We start from the raw sequence: 20,698 nt of genomic DNA, 5'->3' as shown, positions 1-20,698 counted from the left end.
ATCGCAGATAACCGTAGGAATAATAGGATTGTAAGAGTAGAGGATTTTAACTTTCCAAACATAGACTGAGACTGGCATAGTATTAAGGGTTTGGATGAGGAGGAATTTGTTATCTGTGTTCAAGAAAACTTTGTCAATCAATATATAGCTGGCCCTCTTAGAGAAGGGGCAAAACTCAACCTCCTCTTGCGGAATAAGGCAGAGCAAATGACTAAGGCGTTACTGGGGGAACAATTTGGGACCAGTGACTATAATTCTATTCGTTTGAAAATAGGGAAGAAAATTGGACCACAAGTTCTAAACTGGGGCAAGGCCAATTTTTTTGTTATCTGAGCGAAACTTTCAAAAGTTGACTGGGGAAGGCTGTTCACATGGAAAAGGACATTAGGCAAATGAAAGGTTTCCAAAGTGAGATAGTGAGAGTTCAAGAACAGCATGTTTCTGTAAATGCGAAATGCAAGGTTGGGAGTAGGAGGGAATTCTAGATGACTAGAGATATGACTAGAGGCTCTGGTCAAGAAAAAGGGAGGCATATGTCAGGTATAGATAGCTGGGATCAAGTGCATCCCTTGAGGAGTATAGGAGGTACATGAATACAGTCAAGAGGGAAATCCAGGGAGCAAAAGAAGACACAAGATAGCTTTGGCAGATAAGGTCAAGGAGAATCCAAAGAGATTCTACAAGTATATAAAGAAAAAAAGAGTAACTAGGGAGGGAATAGGACCCCTTAAAAGTCAGTGAGACTATCCATGTGTGGAACCACAGGAGATGGGTGAGATCCTAAATGAATATTTTGTGTCAGTATTTATTGTAGAGAAAGACATAGAAGCTAGGAAACTCTGGGAAATAAATAGTGACATCTTGAAAAGAGTTCACATTACAGAAGAGGAGGCGCTGAAGGTCTTAAGACATGTGAAGGTAGAAAATTCCCCAGGATCTGGTAAAGTATATCCTGGGATATTGAGGGGAATTAAGGAAGAAATTACAGGGCTGCTAGCAGAGATATTTGTATCATCGAAAGCTACAGATGAGATTCCAGAAGACTGGAGGGAAGCTAATGTTGCGCCATTAACTAAATTTGGTTTGTTGTCACATGTACTCACACGAGTACTGGGAAAAGTTTACAAGTCTCCACTTAAGTGGCGCCATCTTGGATACAAAGGTACCTGGTTCAAAGCAGAAAAATTAGGAAAGTGGGAGTTAAAAAGTTAAACGTTACATGTCCTTTACAATTGTGGAAAAGATTTGTAGCTCAGGTTGTGGACCAGGTTGATAGTTTACTCACTGACCTGGCAGATTTGTTCTCAGATATTTTGTCACCATGCTAGATAACATCATCAGTGAGCCTCTGATAAAGTGCTGGTGTTCTATCCTGCTTGCTATTTATGTGTCCTGGTCTGTTGTGGTGGGTGATATCACATCCGGTTCTTTTTCTTTGAGGTTGGTAAATGGGATCTAAATCAATATGCTTGTTAATAGAGTTTCACTTTGAATACCAGGCCTCTCGGAATTCCTGTGCATGTCTTTGTTTAGTCTGTCCCAGGATGGATGTATTGTCCCAGTCTGTCCCAGGATGGATGTATTGTCCCAGTCAAAGTGGTGTCCCTCTTCGTCTGTGTGTATGGGATACTAGTGATAGTTGGTCATATCTACTGGTGGCTAGTTGGTGCTCATGTATCCTGGTGGCTAGTTTCCTGCCTGCCTGTTCGATATAATGTTTGTTGCATTCCTTGCAGGGTATTTTGTACATGACGTTCGTTCTGCTGGTTGTTGGTACAGGGTCCTTTAAATTCATCAGGAGCTATTTGAGTGTGGTGGTAGGTTTGTGGACTACCATGATGCCAAGGGGCTGGAGTAGTTTGGTCAGCATCTCCCAGCTGTCTTTACTGTATGGCAGAGTGGCTAGAGTCTCCGGGCATGTTGTGTCTTCTTGTTTAGGTCTGTTGTGTAGCATTTGGTGGACTGCGCTTATTGGATACCGTTGTTCTTGAATAAGTTGTATAGGTGTTTTTCCTCAGCTTCTCGTAGTTCCTGTGTGCTGCTGTGTGTTGTGGCTCATTTCAATAATGTCCTGATGCAGCTCCGTTTGTGGGGGTTGGGATGATTGCTCCTGTAGTTAAGTATCTGTGCAGTGTGTGTGGTTTTTCTGTAAATGCTGGTCTACAGCTCTCCATTGGTTTTTCGTTCTACTGTGACATCTAGCAAGGGAAGTCTACTGTTGTTCTCTTCCTCTTTGGTGAACTTTATACTAGTAAGGATGTTGTTTATGCGTTTGAAACAGCTCCTGATAAATTTAAAAGACCCTGTACCAACAACCAGCAGAATGATCAAATACAAAATGCCATGCAAGGACTACAACAAACATTACATTGTACAGACAGGCAGGAAACTCATGCACCAGCATACATGAGCACCAACTAGCCACCAAAAGACATGACCAATTATCACTAGTATCCATACACACAGATGAAGAGTGACACCAGTCCGACTGAGACAATACATCCATCCTGGGACAAACGAAACAAAGGCGTGCACAGGAGTTCTGAGAGGACTGGCATTCAGACCAGAACTCCATTAACAAACATATCGAGTTGATCCCCATTTACCAACTTCTCAGAAAAAGAACAAGAAGGGATATCACCCACTACAATGAACCAAGACACATAGATAGCAAGCTAGACAGAACACCAGAGTTTCATCGGAGGCTCACTGATGATGTTACCTAGCATGGTGATGAAACGTCTGAGAACCAATCAACCAGCTCAGCGAGCAAACTCACAACCCGATTATATCCCGAAGTGGAAAACCAAAGAAACATAGTTAACAGCTCAACATCACAGTCCATAAGCGCCTGGCCATGCTAGACTCACACTCCTCACAAGAGCTTGACCTCAAATTATTTTTAAAAAGACGGCAAGAAAAACCTGGGGAATTACAGATCAGTGAGCCTGATGTCAGAGGTGGGTAAGTTGTTGGAGGGCATTCTGAGAGACAGGATCTAAATGCATTTGGAAAGGCCAGAACTGATTAGGGATAGTCAACATAGCTTTGTGTGTAGGAAATCATGTCTCACAAATTTGATTGAGTTTTTTGAAGAAGTAGTGACCAAGAAAATAGAAGAAGGCAGAGAGGTAGGTGTTGTCTCCATGGACTTTCACAAGACCTTCAACAAAGTAATAAGGTTAGATCATATGGGATCCAGGAAGGCGTGGCCATTTGGATAGGGAGTGGTGGCAGAGGGTTGTTGTTCAGACTGGAGGTCTGTGACCAGTGTGGTGACACAAGGATCAGTCTTGGGTCCACTGTTGTTCATCATTTATATAAATGATTTTGATGAGAATATAAGAGGTACCATTAGTAAGTTTGTAGATGACACCAAAATTGGTGGTATAGTTGAAAAGGAAGGAGGTTCTCTAAGATTACAATGGGATCATAATCTCCTGGGCTCATAGACAGAGAAATGCTAGATGGAGTTTAATTTTGATAAATGCGAAATGTTGCAGTTTGGTAAGGCAAATCAAGGCAGGACTTGCACTGTTAATGTTAGGGCCTGGAGGGTGTTGTCGAATAGGGATACCAAGAAGTGCAGGTAGCAATTCCTTGAAAGTGGCATCACAGGTAGACAGGGTGGTGAAGAAAGCATTTGGCATGCTTGTCTTCAATGGTCTGAGTACAGGAGTTGGGATGTCAATTTACAGCTGTACAACACATTGGTAAGGCCACATTTGGCTTACTGTGTACAATTCCGGTTGCCTTACAATAGGAAGGATGTTATTCAACTGGAAAGGATGCAAAAAAGATTTACAAGGATGTTACCAAGACTGGAGGGTTTGAGTTATAAGGTGAGGACTTTTTTCTGTGAGGAGTAGGAAACTGACAGTTGACCACTTCTTGGCATTTGGAATATGGGGACAGAAATATTGAAAGCTATGGCTCCTTTCTGGCTTATAAAATCATGAGGAGCATAGATGAGGAGCAGAGATAAGGTGCATAGCCAGAGTCTTTTCCACAGGGTATGGAAGTGCAAAAGGAGAGGGCACTTATGGTGAGAGGGCAAGATCTCAAAGGACCTGAGCGGCAGTGTTTTCACACAGACAGTGATGTGTTTATGGAATGAGCTGCCAGAGAAAATACAACATTTCAAGACATTTGGACAGGTCCATGGATAGGAAAAGTTGAGAGGGACATGGGCCAAGGGCCAAATGCAGGCAAATAAAACTAGTTCAATTTAGGAGACCTGATTGGCGTGACTCTATAATATTGGGCCAGCTAAAAAATGGTCTTGTTTGGTTCCTCTACAGGACTGGACTATGTCAATATCATCAAATGCTGAATGACATATTCGAAAAAAAGCATGAACATACATCGCATCATTTATGTTGAACTTAATTTCAACACATTTACAGCAGTGTTATCAAACAAAATATTGTTCATCCAATTAAGGGGATCCAACAAGGCTTTGTCAAAGAGTTAGGTTTCCAGTAGCATTTTGGAGAAAAGAAGACAAGTCAGGAGGTGAGGGAATTCCAGAGCTGAAGTTCTTGACATTTGAAATCATGGCTGCCAAAGAAACAACCATGAACATCAATGCTGCATGAGAGACTATAACTGGAAGGGCAGAAAGACCTCAAAAGGTTGTGGGATTGGAGAAGACATACAGGAGGATGGCAAGGCCATGGAGGGATTTCACACGCAAAGTTAAGGCAAATCCAGCTTGGGATCAATATAAATCAGCAAGTAGTCTAATCTAATCTAATGAGGTAGGATATAAACACCAGATTTTGAAAATGCTCACATTTATGAAGGGTACAGAGTGTGAGGTCAGCTGGAGAGCCCTACCATATTATAGAGCAGTGCATCCCAATAATGCACAATTTATTTCAGCCTCAGACAGACAAAAGGCTACTGGAAATTATTTTCTAGCCCCTACTGGAATTATATCAATGAACAGAGCATTAAAAGCAAGAAGTAATTGGAGCTTACAACAAAGGCAACTAAGGGTACATCAATATTCATTTAGATTTATTCAATCAAATTAGCTTGGAAAATGCTGAAATTGTGTTGCTGGAAAAGCGCAGCAGGTCAGGCAGCATCCAAGGAGCAGGACAATCGACGTTTCAGGCATGAGCCCTTCTTCAGGAATGAAGGGCTGATGCCCGAAATGTCGATTCTCCTGCCCCTTGGATGCTGCCTGACCTGCTGCGCTTTTCCAGCAACACAATTTCAGCTCTGATCTCCAGCATCTGCAGTCCTCACTTTCTCCTAGTTTGGAAAATGACTTGTCGAGCATTTTCACAATTGCTTCCTGGAAGAAACTATTGCAAAATTCACAAAATATGAAGCTATTTTAGATTTACATTTTCTGATTTGAAAATCTCTAAAATTTTATGTGTATTCAAAGAGCAAACTGAAAGGACTGCATGTACACAGAAATTTTCAAGGTTCCAAAGGAGGGGCATCTCACAAACTAATGCTTTGCACAGAATACTGACTTTTTGAAAAAGTTAGCTGTACATATAAACGAATTTTTATTTGCAAGAGAAGGGAAATCAAATGCATGTTAGGTGGGTACTTGTATTCATTGGACAGGGATTTACAAGAACGGTTCTAGGACAAGCAGAACAGTAATCTCAGGATTGCTACCGGTGCCACGTGTGAGTGAGACAAGGAACAGGCAGCGAGTGCAGCTGAACACGTGACTGCAGAGCTGGTGTAGGAAGGAAGGCTTCAGATATGTGGATCATTGGGATACCTTCTGAAGAAGGTGGCACCTGTACAAGGAAGACAGGTTGCATCTGAACTGGAGTGGCACCAATATCCTGGATGTGAGGTTTTCCAAGAGCTCTAGGGTTACAACTGGTTTGGCAGGACGATGGGAACCAGAGCTATGGATCAGAGGATGGAGTAACTAGTGAACAGGCAGATACAGTGTACAGAGAGTCTGTGAGGAAGGATAGACAGTTGATAGGGCAAACTTGCAGTCAGTGTGATGGGTTAAAGTGTGTCTATTTTAACGCAAGAAGTGTCAGGAATAAGAGTGATGAACATAGAGCATGGATCAGTACTTGGAACTATAATGTTGTGACTATTGTGGAGACTTGGCTATCACAGGGGCAAGAATGGTTGTTGAATCGGGGTTTAGATGTGTCAAAAGGAATAGGGAGGGAGGTAAAAGAGGTGGGGGAAGTGGCATTACTAATCAGGGATAGTACCATAGTTAGAGAAAGGGAGGTCTTCGAGGAGGGTTTGTCTACTGAGTCAGTATGGATGGAAGTCAGAAACAGGAAAGGAGCAGTCACTTTATTGGGAGTTTTCTAGAGACTCCCACCCCCCATAGCAACAGAGACACAGAAGGGCAGATTGGGAGGCAGATTTTGGAAAGGTGCAGAAATAACTGTGTTGTTGTCATGGGTGACTTCAACTTTCCTAATACTCATTGGAGCCTCCTTAGTTCAAATAGCAGATGTGGCAGATTTTGTCAGAGGTGTCCAGGAAGGATTCCTGACTCAATATGTAGATAGGCCTACTAGAGGGGAGGCCATATTGGATTTGGTGCTTGGCAACGAAGCAGGTCAGGTATCAGATCTCTTGGTGGTAGAGAATTTCAGTGATAATGATCACAACTCCCTGACCTTTACTATACTTATGGAGAGGGATAAGAGCAGATGGTATGAGAAAGTATTTAATTGGGGGAGGGGAGATTACAATCTTATTAGTGAGGAACTGGGGAGCATATATTAAGAGCAGATATTTTCAGGGGAATGCAGGATAGAAATGTGGAGGTTACTCTGGGAGCACTTGCTGCAAGTGCTGGATAGGCTTGCCCACTGAGCAAAGACGGGATGATAGGATGAAAGAACCTTGGATGACAAGAGATGTAGAACATCTAGTCAAGGGCAAGAAGGAAATTTACTTAAGATTGAGGAAGCAAGGATCAGACAGGGCTTTAGCAGGTTACAAGGTAGCCAAGGAAGGAACTGAAGAATGGACTTAAGAGAGATAGGTGGTGGCATGAAAAAGCTTTAGCGGGTAGGGTTAAAGAAATCCCCAAGGCATTCTACACTTAAGTGAGGGAAAAGAGGATGGCCAGATTGAGGGTAGGGCCAATCAGGGATAGTGAAGGGAACTTGTGCCTGGAGTCGTAGCAGTTAGGGGAGGTCCTTAATGAATACTTTGCTTCAGTATTCACTAGTGAGAGTGACATCGTCATTTGTGAGGATTGTATGAAACAGGTTGTTATGCTCAAACAAGTTGATGAAGATAGATAAACTCCCTGGCCCAGACTGGATATACCCAAGATCACTATGGGAAGCAAGGGAGAGACTGCATCGCCTTTGGTGATGATTTTGCATCCTCACTGTGCACTGGAGTAGTACTGGATGATTGGAGGGTGGTAAAAGTTACTCCCTTGTTCAAGAAAGGGAATAGGGATAATGCTAGGAACTACAGACCAGTTAGCCTTATATCGATGGTGGGCAAATTATTGGAGAGGATTCTGAGAGACAGAATTTATGATTATTTTGAAATCATCAGATTATCAGCATGGCTTTGTCAGGGACAAGTCATGCCTCACAAACCTTATTGAATTCTTTGAGGATGTGACAAAACACATTGATGAAGGTTAGAGCAGTGGATATGATGTAGATGGATTTTAGTAAGGCATTTGGTAAGGTTCCCCAAGGTAGGCTCATTTGGAAAGTATAGAGGCATGGGATACAGGGAAATGTGGCTGTCTGGATAGAGAATTGGCTGGTCCATAGAAGACATAGGGTGCTACTAGAGGGAAAGTATTCAACCTGGAGCTTGGTGAACTCATGGATCTGTTCTGGGACCACTGATCTTTGTGATTTTTATAAATGACAAGGATGAGGAAGTGGAAGAGTGCGTTAGTAAGTTTGTTGATAACACAAAGGTTGGTGGAGCGGTGGTTGGTATGGAGTGCTGTTGTACGTTGCAATGGGATGCTGACAAGATGTAGAGCTAGGCTGAGAAGTGGCAGATGAAGTTCAACCTGAAGTGATTCATTTTGGAAGGTGGAATTTGAATGCAGATTACAGGATTAAAGGCAGGATTCTTGGCAGTGTGGAGGAACAGAGGAATCTTAGGGTCCACGTCCACAGATCCCTCAAAGTTGCCACCCAAGTTGATAGGGCTGTTAAGAAGGCATGTGGTGTGTTGGGTTTCATTAGCAGGGGGATTGAGTTTAAGAGCCGCAAGGTTATGCTGCAACTCTATAAAGCCCTGATTAGACCACACTTGGAGTATTGTGTTCAGTTCTGGTCACTTCATTATTGGAACAATGTGGAAGCCCTAGAGAGAGTGTAAAGGAGACTTACCGGGATGATGCCTGGATTGGGGGGCATGTTCTATGAAGAAAGTTAAAGGGCTTTTCTCATTAGAGTGCAGAAGGATGCGAGGTGGTTTGATAGAGGTGTACAAGATAATGAGAGGCAAAGATAGAGTGGATAGCCAGAGACTTTTTCCAAGGGCAGAAATGTCTATCATGAAGGGGCATAATTTTAAAGTAATTGGAGTAAGGCTGAGTGAAGATGTCAGAGTTAGGTTCTTACACAGAGTGGTGATTGCATGGCATGTACTGCCAGCAGTGGTAGTAGAGTCAGATAAATTATGAACATTTAAGCGACTCTCGGACAGGCACGTGGATGATTGTAAAATGAAGGGTATGTAGATTAGTTTGATCTTAGTAGGATACAAAGGTTAGTAGGATACAAGGTCGACACAATAACTAGGGCCGAAGGAGCCTGTACTATCCTGTACTGTTCAATGTTCTATGAATGAGATTTCAATTAAATGGATAGACTGAACAGAGAGTCATGGAGATGTACAGCTTTGAAACAGACCCTTCAGTCCAACTCATCCATGCCGACCAAATATCCTAAATTAATCCAGTCCCATTCGCCAGCATTTGGCCCATATCCCTCTAAACTCTTCCTATTCATATACCCATCTAGACGCCTTTTAAATGTTTTAACTGCACTGGGCTCCACCACTTCCTTTGGTAGCTCATTCCATACATGTACCATTCTTTGCGTGATAAAGTTGCCCTTTAAATCTTACCCTTCTCACCTTAAACCTACGCCCTCTAGTTTTGGACTCCCCCACCCCTGGAAAATACTTGGAAGTGCATGGTAAAATGGGCAAAGTCAGCATAGCTTGATCAAGGGGAAGTCATGCCTGACAAATCTGTTCGAATTCTTTGAGGACACAACAGCAAGTTAGACAAAGGAGAGCCAATGGATGTTGTCAAGAAGGACTTTGATCAGGTGCCGCACAAGAGGCTGCTGAATAAGATAAGGGCCCATGGTTTTAGAGGCAAGGTACTCGCATGGATGAAGGATTGGCTGTCTGGCAGAAGGCAGAGAGTGGGGTTAGAAGGGTCCTACTCAGGATGGAAGCCGGTGACAAGTGGTGCTCTGCAAGGGTCAGTGTTGGGACCACAACTTTTTACTTTATATATTAATGATCTGGATGAAGGAACTGAGGGCATCCAAAGATGTCAAAGATAGGTGGAAAGATTTAGACAGTTTAGGAGACCGTATTGTTGAAGAGGAGAGTATGAAACGGACTGGTAAGCTAGAGGAGATACTTGTTAGGAAGATGTGTTGGGCATTTTGAAAAACTTGAGGATAGACAAATCCCCCGGGCCTGACGGGATATATCCTAGGATTATGTGGGAAGCAAGAGAGGAAATTGCAGAGCCGTTGGCAATGATCTTTTCGTCTTCACTGTCAACGGGGGTGGTACCAGGGGACTGGAGAGTGGCGAATGTTGTGCCCCTGTTCAAGGGAATAGGGATAACCCCAGGAATTACAGGCCAGTTAGTCTTACTTCGGTGGTAGGCAAAGTAATGGAAAGGGTACTGAGGGATAGGATTTATGAGTATCTGGAAAGACACTGCTTGATTAGGGACAGCCAGCATGGATTTGTGAAGGGTAGGTCTTGCCTTACAAGTCTTATTGAGGAGGTGACCAAGCATGTGGATGAGGGTAGAGCAGTGGATGTAGTGTATATGGATTTTAGTAAGGCATTTGATAAGGTTCCCCATGGTAGGCTTATGCGGAAAGTCAGGAGGCATGGGATAGTGGCAAATTTGGCCAGTTGGATAGAGAACTGGCTAACTGGTCGAAGTCAGAGAGTGGTGGTAGATGGTAAGTATTCAGCCTGGAGCCCAGTTACAAGTGGAATTCCGCAGGGATCAGTTCTGGGTCCTCTGCTGTTTGTAATTTTTATTAATGACTTGGAAGAGGGAGTCAAAGGGTGGGTCAGTAAATTTGCAGACGACACAAAGATTGGTGGAGTTGTGGACAGTGAGGAGGGCTGTTGTCGGCTGCAAAGGGACTTAGATATAATGCAGAGCTGGGTGAGGAGTGGCAGATGGAGGTCAACCCTGTCAAGCGTGAGGTTGTCCATTTTGGAAGGACAAATAAGAATGCGGAATACAGGCTTAATGGTAGGGTTCTTAGTAAGGTGGAGGAGCAGAGGGATCTTGGGGTCTATGTTCATAGATCTTTGAAAGTTGCCACTCAGGTGGCTAGAGCTTGTAAGAAGGCCTATGGTGTATTAGCGTTCATTAGCAGAGGGATTGAATTCAAGAGTCGTGAGGTGATGTTGCAGCTGTACAGGACCTTGGTAAGGCCACATTTGGAGTACTGTGTGCAGTTCTGGTCACCTCACTTTAGGAAAGATGTGGAAGCTTTGGAGAGGGTGCAGAGGAGATTTACCAGGATGTTGCCTGGAATGGAGAATTTGGTCGTACGAGGATAGGCTGAGAGTGCTAGGCCTTTTCTCATTGGAACGGCGAAGGATGAGGGGTGACTTGATAAAGGTTTATAAGATGATCAGGGGAATAGATAGAATAGACAGTCAGAAACTTTTTCCCCGGGTACAATAGAGTGTTACAAGGGGACATAAATTTAAGGTGAAGGGTGGAAGGTATAGGGGGGGATATCAGGGGGTAGGTTCTTTACCCAGATAGTGGTGGGGGCATGGAATGCCACTCCCACAGGCAGTGCAGAGTCAGAATCATTGGTGACCTTTAAGCGGCAATTGGATAGGTACATGGATAGGTGCTTAAGCTAGGACAAATGGTCGGCACAACATCGTGGGCCGAAGGGCCTGTTCTGTGCTGTATTGTTCTATGTTCTATGAGACTGCACAAAAATGTGGGATGAAATACAATGTGGGAAAATGAAGTTATGCACTTTGACGGGAAGAAGAGAGGCACAGACTATTTCGAAAATGGAGAGAAAATTCAGAAACCTGAAGCGCAAAGGGACTTGGAAGTCCTTGTCCAGGTTTCTCTTAAGGAAAACTTGCAGGTTGAGTTGATGACTACAAAGGCAAAGACGCTGTTGTTTTTCATCTTAAAAGGACTAGAATATAAAAGCAGGGTTGTACTTCTGAAGCTTTATAAGGCTCTGGTCAAACCACATTTAGAGTATTTTGAACAATTTTGGGCTCCATACCTCAGGAGGGATGTACTGGCCTGGGGAAGGTCCAGAGGAGAATGATACCAGGAATGAAAGGCTTAACATAGAGGAACATTTGAGAACTTTGGGCTGTACCCAGTGGAGTTTAGAAGGATGAGGAGGGATCTAACTGAAACTGACAGAATACTGAACGGCCTGGACAGAATGGACATTGGGAAGATGTTTCCATTGGCACGCGAGACAAGGACCCGAGGTCACAGCCTTAGAGTAATGGGAATACCTTTTAGAATGGAGATAAGGAGAAACTTCTTTAGCCAGAGAGTGGGGAATCTGTGGAATTCATTGCCACAGAAAGATGTGGAAGCCAGGTCGTTGAGTACATTTAAAACATTGAGGTATGTTCTTGATTGCCAAGGGGATCAGATGTTACAAGGAAAAGGGGTTGAAAAGCCTATCAGCCATGATTGAATGGCAGAACAGAGTTATGGGTCAAATGGCCTGATTTCTGCTCCTATGTCTTATGAAAAGACTTTGTCTATTCACTCTATCCATTCTGTTCATGACTTTATAAACTTCTATAAGGTCAACCCTCAGCCTCCAGTGCTCCAGGGAAAATAGCCCCAGCCTATTCAACCTCTCTCTATCATTGAAATTCTCCAACTCTGGCAACATCCTTGTAAGTCTTTTCTGAACCCTTTCAAGTTTCACAACATCTTTACTATCGCAAGGAGATCAGAAATGAATGCAGTATTCCAAAAGTAGCTTAACCAATGTCCTGTACAGCTGCAACCTGACTTCCCAACTCCTATATTCAATGCACTGACCAACACAGGCAAGCATACCAAATGCCGTCTTCATTATCCTATCTACCTGCCACTCCACTTTCAAAGTACTATTAACCTGCTCTGTTTGGTTGCTTTGTTCAGCAAAACTCTCCAGGACCCTTAATTGTATAAGTCCTGCCTGGATTTGCCTTACCAAAATGCAAAACCTCACTTTTGTCTAAATTAAACTCCATCTGCCACTCCTCAGCCCATTGGCCTATCTGATCAAGGTACCATTGTACTCTGAGGTAACCTTCTTTGCTGTCCACTACACCTCCAATTTTGGTGTCATCTGCAAAGTAACTAAGCATACCTCCTATATTCACATCCAAATCAATTACAAAAAGCAGTGGACGCAGCACCTATACATGCCACACACCACTGGTCACAGGGCCTCCAGTCCAAAAGCAACCCTCCACCACCACCCTCTGTCTCCTACCTTCAAGCCAGTCCTGTATCCAAATGGCTAGTTTTCCCTGTATTCCACATGATCTAACCTTGTTAAGCAGTCTACCATGCAGAACCTTGTCTAATGCTTTACTGAAGTCCATAAAGAGCACATCCACCTGTCTGCCTTCATCAATCCTCTTCAAAAAAAAACTCAGACAAGTTAGTGAGTCAGGAGTTCACATGTACAAAGCCATATTGACTATCTCTGATCAGTCCTTGCCCTTCTAAATACATGTAAATCTTGTCCCTCAGAATCCACTCCAACAATTTGCCCACCACTGATATCCAGATCAACAGTCTACAATTCCCTGGCTTTTCCTTACCACCTTTCTTAAATAATGGCACCATGTTATCCAACCTCCAGTCTTCCAACACCTCACCTGTGTTTGTGTTCACTTTTAAAGGAAAATGGTCAAAATCAGGAGAGGTCTTGACAGAGTAGATTGGGAGAAACTGTTGCCATTGGTAGAAGGATCAAGTATCAGAGAACAGTAATTGGTAAAAGAACCAGAGTCATGTGGAAAAATACTTACCAGTGAACAATTAGGATGTGATCGTGGTGGGAGAGTCTGGTGGAGGCAAATTTAGTTACAGTTCCTATAAAAAGATTGGCTAAGCATCTGAAGAGAAAACAATTGCAGGGCATCGAGAAACTTCAGGAAAGTTTGACTTGCCGAGTAATATTCTCTCCTGCTGTAATCATTCTATCATTTGATTCTGTGGTGACGAGCATTAACCGGGAATTCTATATAAAGAATACTACATACAGACATAATCTGAAACTCAGTTTGTTAGGTTTGGACGTGTACTTTTGCTACATAGATCTTTTATAACACTGATAAATTTTTAGTTAAAGACAAGATACAAGTTCTATTCTTGCACCACATGACTTGTTAGAACATAAGATAGATGTGAAATCGGAAGGAGCAGGGAATAGATTCTTGGGCAAATCCCAGAGGTAACAATGCCATAGTGGGAACTGTTACAACTGCATAAGTTTCTTGGACATAACTTATTGGATAGGAATGGAATTAGACGTGAAGGTTTTGCCAAACTGCTATATAATGGAGGGCAGGTATTGGAGGAGGATGGAATGACCAGCACATTAAATTGTTGCATTAGAAACTATTCTCCAAGTGAAATCTAGATTAGACAATAATCAATGGAATTGATTCAAGCATGCAAAAAATTGCAATAAAATTGTAAATTCTGTGAACTGCTGAATACTTAAAATAACTTCAAAATGTCCAGTAGCTGCTAAATTATATATGTAATACAATTGTTAATGTTCTTACCTGACTGCATATTTCTTCTATCAAGATCAATAGTATCAGCTTTGCCTTCAGCTGTTGTAACTATCAACTGTGTTTCTATAAAGTTTCTGGAATTTATCTGAAAATAATTGTACAAAATGTTTGGTTTTATATGATTGATCACTAAATAAAGAGGTTGAAACCATTTTCTGGAATTTCCCAATTTATTTCTGGTGGCATCAGACTGTGCACTGAAGCTGGTATAAACATCCAGACTCGATTTTGCAAAAATCATAGATCATGGCAAGGTCAACAGTTTGACCTATCTCAGCTAATTCTCTAGCCTTTTTCCAATTGACCAGTTATTTTAGAACAACAGACTGCTCGCCTGGATTTTAATATATAGGGAGACTGGGTTCGCCAGTGGTAAAGGTGTTTAAAAAAACTCAAGGCAGTGTTATTTATGCATGAGAGAAGGGAGAATGCCCTACATTCCTCAGGGAAATGCATCAAAGGAAGGTAAGGAAAGAGACCTAGCAATTGTAATGCAAACATCTTTTAAAGATTCTCTAAACAAGAATACATTTGTGTTTGTAAGATGAGGTGTACTTCCTTTTCCAAGTAGAAGGCCTTGGTCAGCCCCCACTTGGAATTTTGTGTCCAGTGTAAATTCCTCACAAAATGGACTATGTTGAGGGCCTGGAAAGGGTAAAAAGAGGGGTATTAGATGAATTCCCAGAACAAAGCACCTAATTTATCAAGATAGGCTAAAACAGTTGGAATTCTACAGTTTAGAGAGGTGTGGACTAAAGGTCTCATTGAGGTTTAAAAAAATTAATAAGGCAATAGATTTACATGCCAGTTAGCAGTTTACCCCAATTGGATATGTTGGGAAAAGCCAGGGTAACAATTTTAAGTTGGGTATATGTGAAGGCCTAGGTTAGCTTTCAGGAGGTGATACTTTTACCCTGTATAGTGGAAGTGAACAGACTATTAGTGTGGTGGATGATGATTGATTGAAGTTCTTCACATGAAAACTGAACCTATTTGGATGAGGTGAACTTCACCTTTTACAAATGATGGGAATTTCAGAGAATTCAGTGCTAGTCAGATTTGCTATTTGTATCTGGGAATTTTTTTAAAAATTATAAAACGTGCAAATTCTTCACAGCTGCTAAATATATCCTCAAACAAGTCTGAACAGCTGAAAAAAACTGGAAGTTCTTTACACAAATAGAACCAACAATACTCTTCAGACATTTCATTTCAGTTCAGTTAAATTTTCAATAATAGTGACATTGGTCATTACTCCTGTCCCTATGTCACTCTGGACTTTTACCCCCTTCAAAACTACCTCTCCATAATATTTCTCCACAAAGTATCACTGCTTGTCTGCCCATTTCACCATTTTATGTGCTCTTGAAGTCTGCTACTATAATGGTCAATATTTAGTGTTTTCATGTTTTATCTACAAGCTTCAAAATTCTATGTCCTATACCCAATACTATTATATAACAGGAAAAGCAATGGTTTGCACTGCTGCCTCACAGTAGCAAGGACTCTGGTTTAATTCCACTCCTGGGCAATTCCAAGGGGTTGGCAAACAGGGATTCCACAAGAATATTTTACACAAAATTTTATATATAAAAAACTGTAATGGCAAATTTGGTAAAGAAGGTATATTGAATAAAAATTGATTTGTACTACATCTTCTGCAATGATGAAGTTGAATTGACATTCTTTCTCAAATTGTATGACTCGAGGACACTTTTCACTGGAAATATTCCATGTTTTAAAAGATTCTTAATTACTTTTCAAAACACCTCATTTGGTTTCTCAACAGACCTATGGGTTCCCTACTGCTCTTGCAAACTGACCCCTAGGAGCTGGAAGCAGTGAACGCGTTGGGGACCTGACTGGAGCTCCTTACTGAAATTTTCCCACCCCAGTCTCTCTGGCCAATCAGAAGACTAGCAGCTGATCTATTCCTACAGCTTTTATCCTGGAAGGATGACCATTACTAAGACTGTACCCATCCAGAAAATGGCATGGATTCTATCCTCATACCAGCCTTGTTGATCAGTGACATAGTGGTTATCAAGAGCCAGGAATGTGTGTTTTCTCAGGGGCAGCCCTAGATACTGTGTCAGAGGAGGGCACTTCCATAAGCCCACAGCAAAGCCACCAGTTTACAACCAGAGATTACCCTGTGCAGCAGCAGCAGAAAGAGGCTCTAAAATAGCTGTTAGGCCACAGGACCCTGAATGGGTCTTGGAGTGAGAAGGTCATCCCATTCTCCACTTTTCTTACTGCTGAGGGAATACCACAATGTTGTGATTCAAATGGGGTAGGAACAACTCCTGGAAGGGACTCGGAACATAAATGGGTACAAGGTATGCTACCAAAGTAATTTGCAGCTGTTGTGCTTAGTCCAGACAGAATGCCTGTAGCCAATTCTACTCCTGCTGAGTCTTTAAACATGAAATTACAAGCTCATGCTTCCAATCATTAGCAGCATACTTTTTTTGAGACCCAGGTCTGAGCAGAGCCACTCAGCAGCTTTTACTATGAGCAAAAGTGAAACAAGTTGGAGGAACCAGTGCTGCAATGCCATTCAATTTACTTGTTTGATTCTGCTGAATTGTTCAGTCTCTTGTCTGATGTCAGCTGCAAAAACAAGCAATGAGCTTACATCACACTTTTCCATGCATTTTTTAATCTATCTAGCATATAAGAAATAAATGTCTTCTTAACTGATCTTCAAAATAATGGATGAAACAGACGCTGTACTTACAATTGTTCCTGAGTTGATTTCTGCACGTACAAAATGAGGCTGTGGAGGCACTGGCCCATTGGACATCCGAATTCTTTGCTGAAGTTGGCCCTGGGCAAAGACCAAGAGGGGAGTGACTTTCTGAGCGTACCTTTCACTAGTAAACAGACAAAGCAAAAAATCAGCATTGGTAAAATGATGTTGTGAGATACTGAATTAAAGAGAGGTAAAGACAACAATAGCAATCCAACATTACCTCCACCTCATTGGGAGTCAGCCATGATCACAGATACAGCATTCCCTAAGGCAGTCTAAAGGGCGTTCAGTCTCCATGCCTCACAAAAGGGCCATGGGCCTGTAAGGCAGTCCAATGTCCCCAGTGATTCCCCTGGACAGATCTGTCCTACAACTGATGGGGTTTTCTACCTAAGACATCCTGCATTTTGCATTATATTTAACTCTCCAGAGCACCTCCTTGTTGTGATGTTGCTGAAGTTTCTAAAATGTTTCAGCAGCACCTGTTTCTCCTGGTTGGGAGTTCAAAGCAACCTGCTCTCTGATTGGGCTGGCAGCATCAGGAGCTCACTTGCTGCCCTTAATTGGATGGCTTGCTTGAGGTCATCAATTAGAAGACCACCTCCGGTAATCACCAAGTCGGTTATATTGCCAGCAGGCACAGATTCAGGGCTTCTCCTCCGTCCCAGTGTCAGGTGTCAAGCCAACAAATTATGTTACATCTTTGATAAACTAGCACCCACAAGAATTTGGTAGCTGTACATCGATTGCATTCTGTGTGGATTTCAAATTCACAGCAAATTTTCATGTTTCATTTGACTGAAGCTCATCTCTCCTATTAACATAACAGCAAAAACATTGATAAAATGAGACAGAAATTATACTATCACTCACTGAGTAACTGCATTGAAGTACATGGCTAAGTAGGCCAAGGACTCCCACTTTTTTTGATGACAGAGCAATTCTAGAGAGTAAAGTGTTATGGCACACACAAAGTTTAAGTCAACCACATTTGTATTATCAAATGGCTGTTCAAATTTCAGACTGAATCCACCGTGATCATCTGATATATCCCCAACGCAGCTAGCAACACTAAAGATGCCATCTGGATCAACAAACTGTTCAAGAAAACACAAAAAGAGAAAATTAGCCATTCCATAAAAATATTCAAAAAGGTTTACATTATCTGATAACGAATTGAACAACTATTAAATGTATTTGATATTCATATTCATCACAGTAAAAGCATGGAGATGGAATTGACAAAACTGATGTTTGCTAAAAGAAAAATATTTTCACATTGCAATTAGAAGAGAAGGGAGATGGAGAGGCAGCGACGAATTCTAGGGTTAAGGGATTCCAAAGGCAAGGTGGCTAATGGTGGAGCAATGAACACATGGACTGCTCAAAGGCCAAAATTAGAGAGGTGCAAGTATTTCTCAGGACTGTAGGCCTTAAGGGGATTACAGAACTAGGAAGGGAAAACACCATGGAGAGATTTAAAGGCAAATGTATGAATTTTAAATACAGGTCCAAGTAGTTCAGTGTGTGCAGGAATCATGGGTAAACAACTCCCAGTGCCACTTCTCAGCTGATCACCCATTAAATTTCAGGATTCCACTGACATAATTTTTCTCCAAATTCCTCAGGACAGCCAACAAGTCTTCTATCTTCATCATTACTACAAATAGAGCAGCAAAACCTCCCAGGAATTTCCTGACCTTAAACTAAACATTTCAGTCTCATTAATTTAATTGTGATGCTATTACCTTGATAATATTATCTGTGTTCTGTAGTTGTATTATCATATCAATGAGATTCTGCGCAGCCAAGTTGAATGGCAGACAGAAGATATTCTTCACTCTGTTTGTAGTTAAAATGTCAGATTTCGATGAGTCAATACTGCCAATGTACACCATCACAAGATGTGCACAGTTCCACAGAAGTCGACATGTATTTTGCAAAGCTGTCCAATGGCCTCCTCGATGTGCAAGAACCTAAAATTACATGATAACTTTTCAATTAAAAATGTAATCAGAGTAATATTATTTATGAGGAGAGATTGACTGGATTAGGATGGTTTTCACTGGAGTTCAGAACGAGTGAGAGGGGATCTCATAGAGACTTACAAATTTCTAACAGGACTAGATAGGGTAGATGCGGGAGGATGTTACCAGTAGTGGATGTGTCTGGAACAAGGAGTCACAATCTGAGGATTCGAGGTGAATGATTTAGAATGAAGATGAGGAGACATTTCTTCACCCAAAGAGTGGTGAGCCTGTAGAATTCATTACCACAGGAAATAGTTGATGCCAAAACTTGAATGCATTCAAGAGGCAGCTAGGGATAGTACTTGGGTGAATGTGAAGAAAGCAGGATTAGGCGATTGAATTGGATAATTAGCCATGATCGTGATGAATGGCAGAGCAGGCTCGAAAGGCCAAATAGCCTCCTCCTGCTCCTACCTTCTATGTTTCTATGTTTCCATATTGCAGTGTCATTTTCACCTAATAAGACTGTTTTTTATAATAACTACAGAGTAGATTCCCAGCATCTGTCTAGTTTGCTTTTATTTCTTTATAAAGGGAATAATACTTTAGGATTTCTAGTTCTGTGCAATGCTAGGGGTCATAACTTCAAGATTATCAGCAAGAGAGCTAGGACAGGTGAGAAAAAACTACTTTGTTCAGAGAGTGGTGGAGGATTCTATAAGAAGTTTCAAAAGAGAGTTGGATATATGTTCGAAACTGATTAATTTAGATGGTTATGGAGATAGGATTGAAGAATGGGACAGTCTGGGTAGCTCTTTTGTTAGCTGGTGCAGATGCAATGGGTCAAATGGCCTCCTTCTATACAGTAAATTACTTTAAATGGGCAATTAACTGCAAAGCCATTGAAGTGCTGATAGTGCTTCTCACAACTGTCATTCCTAATATATATCAAAGTCTAATTAAAGTAATAAATATTTAAGCAAAACAATGAACTGAAATTGCTAGAGAAATTCAGCAGGTCTGGCAGCATCTGTGGAGAAGAACCGAATTAATGTAATGTATCGAGTCCAGTGACCCTTCTTACTGCACTAAATACATTAACTCTGCTTTCTCTCCATAGATAGAACATAGGAATAGGTATAGGCCATTCAGGCCCTTGAGCCTGTTCTGCCACTTGATGAAATTATGGCTGTTCTGTGGCCTAACTCTATCTACCTATCTTTGGCTCATATCCCTTAATACCTTTGCTAAAAAAAGCTGCCAGACCTGCTGAGTTTCTCCAGAAATTTGTTTTTGAACAAGTATTTAATTTGTCTCCACCACCAATTGCAAAGCATAAAGCATGGTAGAAAGGTACAACCAAGAGGCCAATTTAAGTATAGAGAAAATCTTCCTTTATATTTCTGAAAGCTTAATGGAAGCATTGTCATTATGTTGTTTAAACTTGGGGGAATATCCATATATAGAATTCTTCAAATTTCATTAAGCAAGTTAGCTCATGAAGATGACCCTCACTTACTCCTCTTTCTCTGGAGTCTCAACTTCCACTTTTTTGCCATAGGATAACCCATTTCAAAGGAGTACCTTTGTAATGAAGAAGGTACTGACAGCATGAATAAAGGAATAAAGGCTCAAAGTTTTTGACAGAGACATGTAATTATCTCCAAGTTGAGCTTTGCTCAGGAACTGGAGGTGTCAGAAGTGGCTCGTATCTTCCACTGGCATCAAAACCCTCCGACCTGAGCAGTGGCCAGCGATTGCAAAGTGCAATGACGGAGGACTCAACAAAGAACAGAAATAATCCTCACAGAATCAATTATCAATTTATGATCCAGGCATCATCCAAGTGCACAGATGGTAACTAAAATTTAAAAAGTATCTAGCTATTTTGTTTAATCTAAATCAGCAACCAGTTATTTCCAATAATATTACAAATGATCTT

General features: G+C 41.6%; 1 protein-coding gene across 1 annotated transcript in view; it reads right to left on the bottom strand.

The window, feature by feature from the left end:
- Window positions 1–20,698, bottom strand: part of cfap54 (cilia and flagella associated 54) — a 450,427-nt gene that overhangs the window by 223,832 nt on the left and 205,897 nt on the right. The window contains exons 37-40 of the mRNA XM_072562407.1: window positions 18,535–18,762; window positions 17,660–17,883; window positions 16,772–16,907; window positions 14,020–14,116 (exon numbers count right to left, since the gene is read on the bottom strand). Coding sequence (XP_072418508.1) covers window positions 14,020–14,116; window positions 16,772–16,907; window positions 17,660–17,883; window positions 18,535–18,762 — 685 coding nt within the window. The remainder of the gene's footprint in view (window positions 1–14,019; window positions 14,117–16,771; window positions 16,908–17,659; window positions 17,884–18,534; window positions 18,763–20,698) is intronic.

This window comes from Chiloscyllium punctatum, chromosome 44 (genome assembly GCF_047496795.1).
Source record: "Chiloscyllium punctatum isolate Juve2018m chromosome 44, sChiPun1.3, whole genome shotgun sequence".
Lineage (NCBI taxonomy): Eukaryota > Metazoa > Chordata > Chondrichthyes > Orectolobiformes > Hemiscylliidae > Chiloscyllium > Chiloscyllium punctatum.
Note: the sequence above shows the minus strand (reverse complement) of the source record. Positions and strands in the feature narration are given on the sequence as shown.